General features: G+C 50.9%; 1 protein-coding gene across 1 annotated transcript; it reads right to left on the bottom strand.

Annotated features, from left to right (window-relative positions):
* Nucleotides 1–41: 41 nt before the first annotated feature.
* On the bottom strand, nucleotides 42–952 carry Pmar_PMAR009494 (Myosin-15, putative; the record flags this gene model as incomplete). The annotated part of the gene is made up of 2 exons (XM_002785653.1): nucleotides 42–607; nucleotides 826–952. 2 exons carry the CDS (start codon nucleotides 950–952, stop codon nucleotides 42–44), a joined length of 693 nt encoding a protein of 230 aa, XP_002785699.1.
* Nucleotides 953–1,123: the final 171 nt, after the last annotated feature.

Raw genomic sequence — 1,123 nt, 5'->3', positions numbered from 1 at the left:
TCGTCGTGGTCGTTCTTGTAGTAGTCGTTGTTGTCGAAACCTTAGTCGTGGTGCTCGTAGTAGTCGAAGCCTGAGTCGTAGTGCTCGTAGTAGTCGAAGCCTGAGTGCTCGTAGTAGCCGAAGCCTGAGTCGTAGTGCTCGTAGTAGTCGAAACCTGAGTCGTAGTACTCGTAGTAGTCGAAGCCTGAGTCGTAGTGCTCGTAGTAGTCGAAGCCTGAGTCGTGGTGCTCGTAGTAGTCGAAGCCTGAGTCGTAGTGCTCGTAGTAGTCGAAGCCTGAGTCGTAGAGCTCGTAGTAGTCGAAGCCCGAGTCGTAGAGCTCGTAGTAGTCGAAGCCTGAGTGCTCGTAGTAGTTGAAGCCTGAGTCGTAGTGCTCGTAGTAGTTGAAGCCTGAGTCGTAGTGCTCGTAGTAGTCGAAGCCTGAGTGCTCGTAGTGGTTGAAGCCCGAGTCGTAGTGCTCGTAGTAGTCGAAGCCTGAGTGCTCGTAGTAGTCGAAGCCTGAGTGCTCGTAGTCGTCGAAGCCTGAGTCGTAGTGCTCGTAGTAGTCGAAGCCTGAGTGCTCGTAGTCGTCGAAGCCTGAGTGCTCGTAGTGCTCGTAGTAGTCGAAGCCTTAGTCGTAGTGATCGTAGTAGTCGAAGCCTGAGTCGTAGTGCTCGTAGTAGTCGAAGCCTGAGTCGTAGTGCTCGTAGTAGTCGAAGCCTGAGTCGTAGTGCTCGTAGTAGTTGAAGCCTGAGTCGTAGTGCTCGTAGTAGTCGAAGCCTGAGTGCTCGTAGTCGTCGAAGCCTGAGTCGTAGTGCTCGTAGTAGTCGAAACCTGAGTCGTAGTACTCGTAGTAGTCGAAGCCTGAGTCGTAGTGCTCGTAGTAGTCGAAGCCTGAGTCGGAGTGCTCGTAGTAGTCGAAGCCTGAGTGCTCGTAGTCGTCGAAGAGCTCACCTCGTTGAGTCCACGAGTCATATCAGAATCCAACATACGTTGATGATCAATATAATCCTTGCTAATAGTATCTAATCTACGTTCATAACTTTGTCTAGAAGTATCTAAGTCCACAGCCGAGGCCTCATGAACGGTCCCCATGCTATTAGGAACTGATGAAGAAATAGAGAAGTCGCAATTGTTGTAAGTAAG

Source organism: Perkinsus marinus, assembly GCF_000006405.1.
Source record: "Perkinsus marinus ATCC 50983 genomic scaffold scf_1104296932212, whole genome shotgun sequence".
Taxonomy (NCBI): domain Eukaryota; phylum Perkinsozoa; order Perkinsida; family Perkinsidae; genus Perkinsus; species Perkinsus marinus.
The sequence above is the reverse complement of the archived record's forward strand: the minus strand, read 5'-3'. Positions and strand labels throughout refer to the sequence as shown.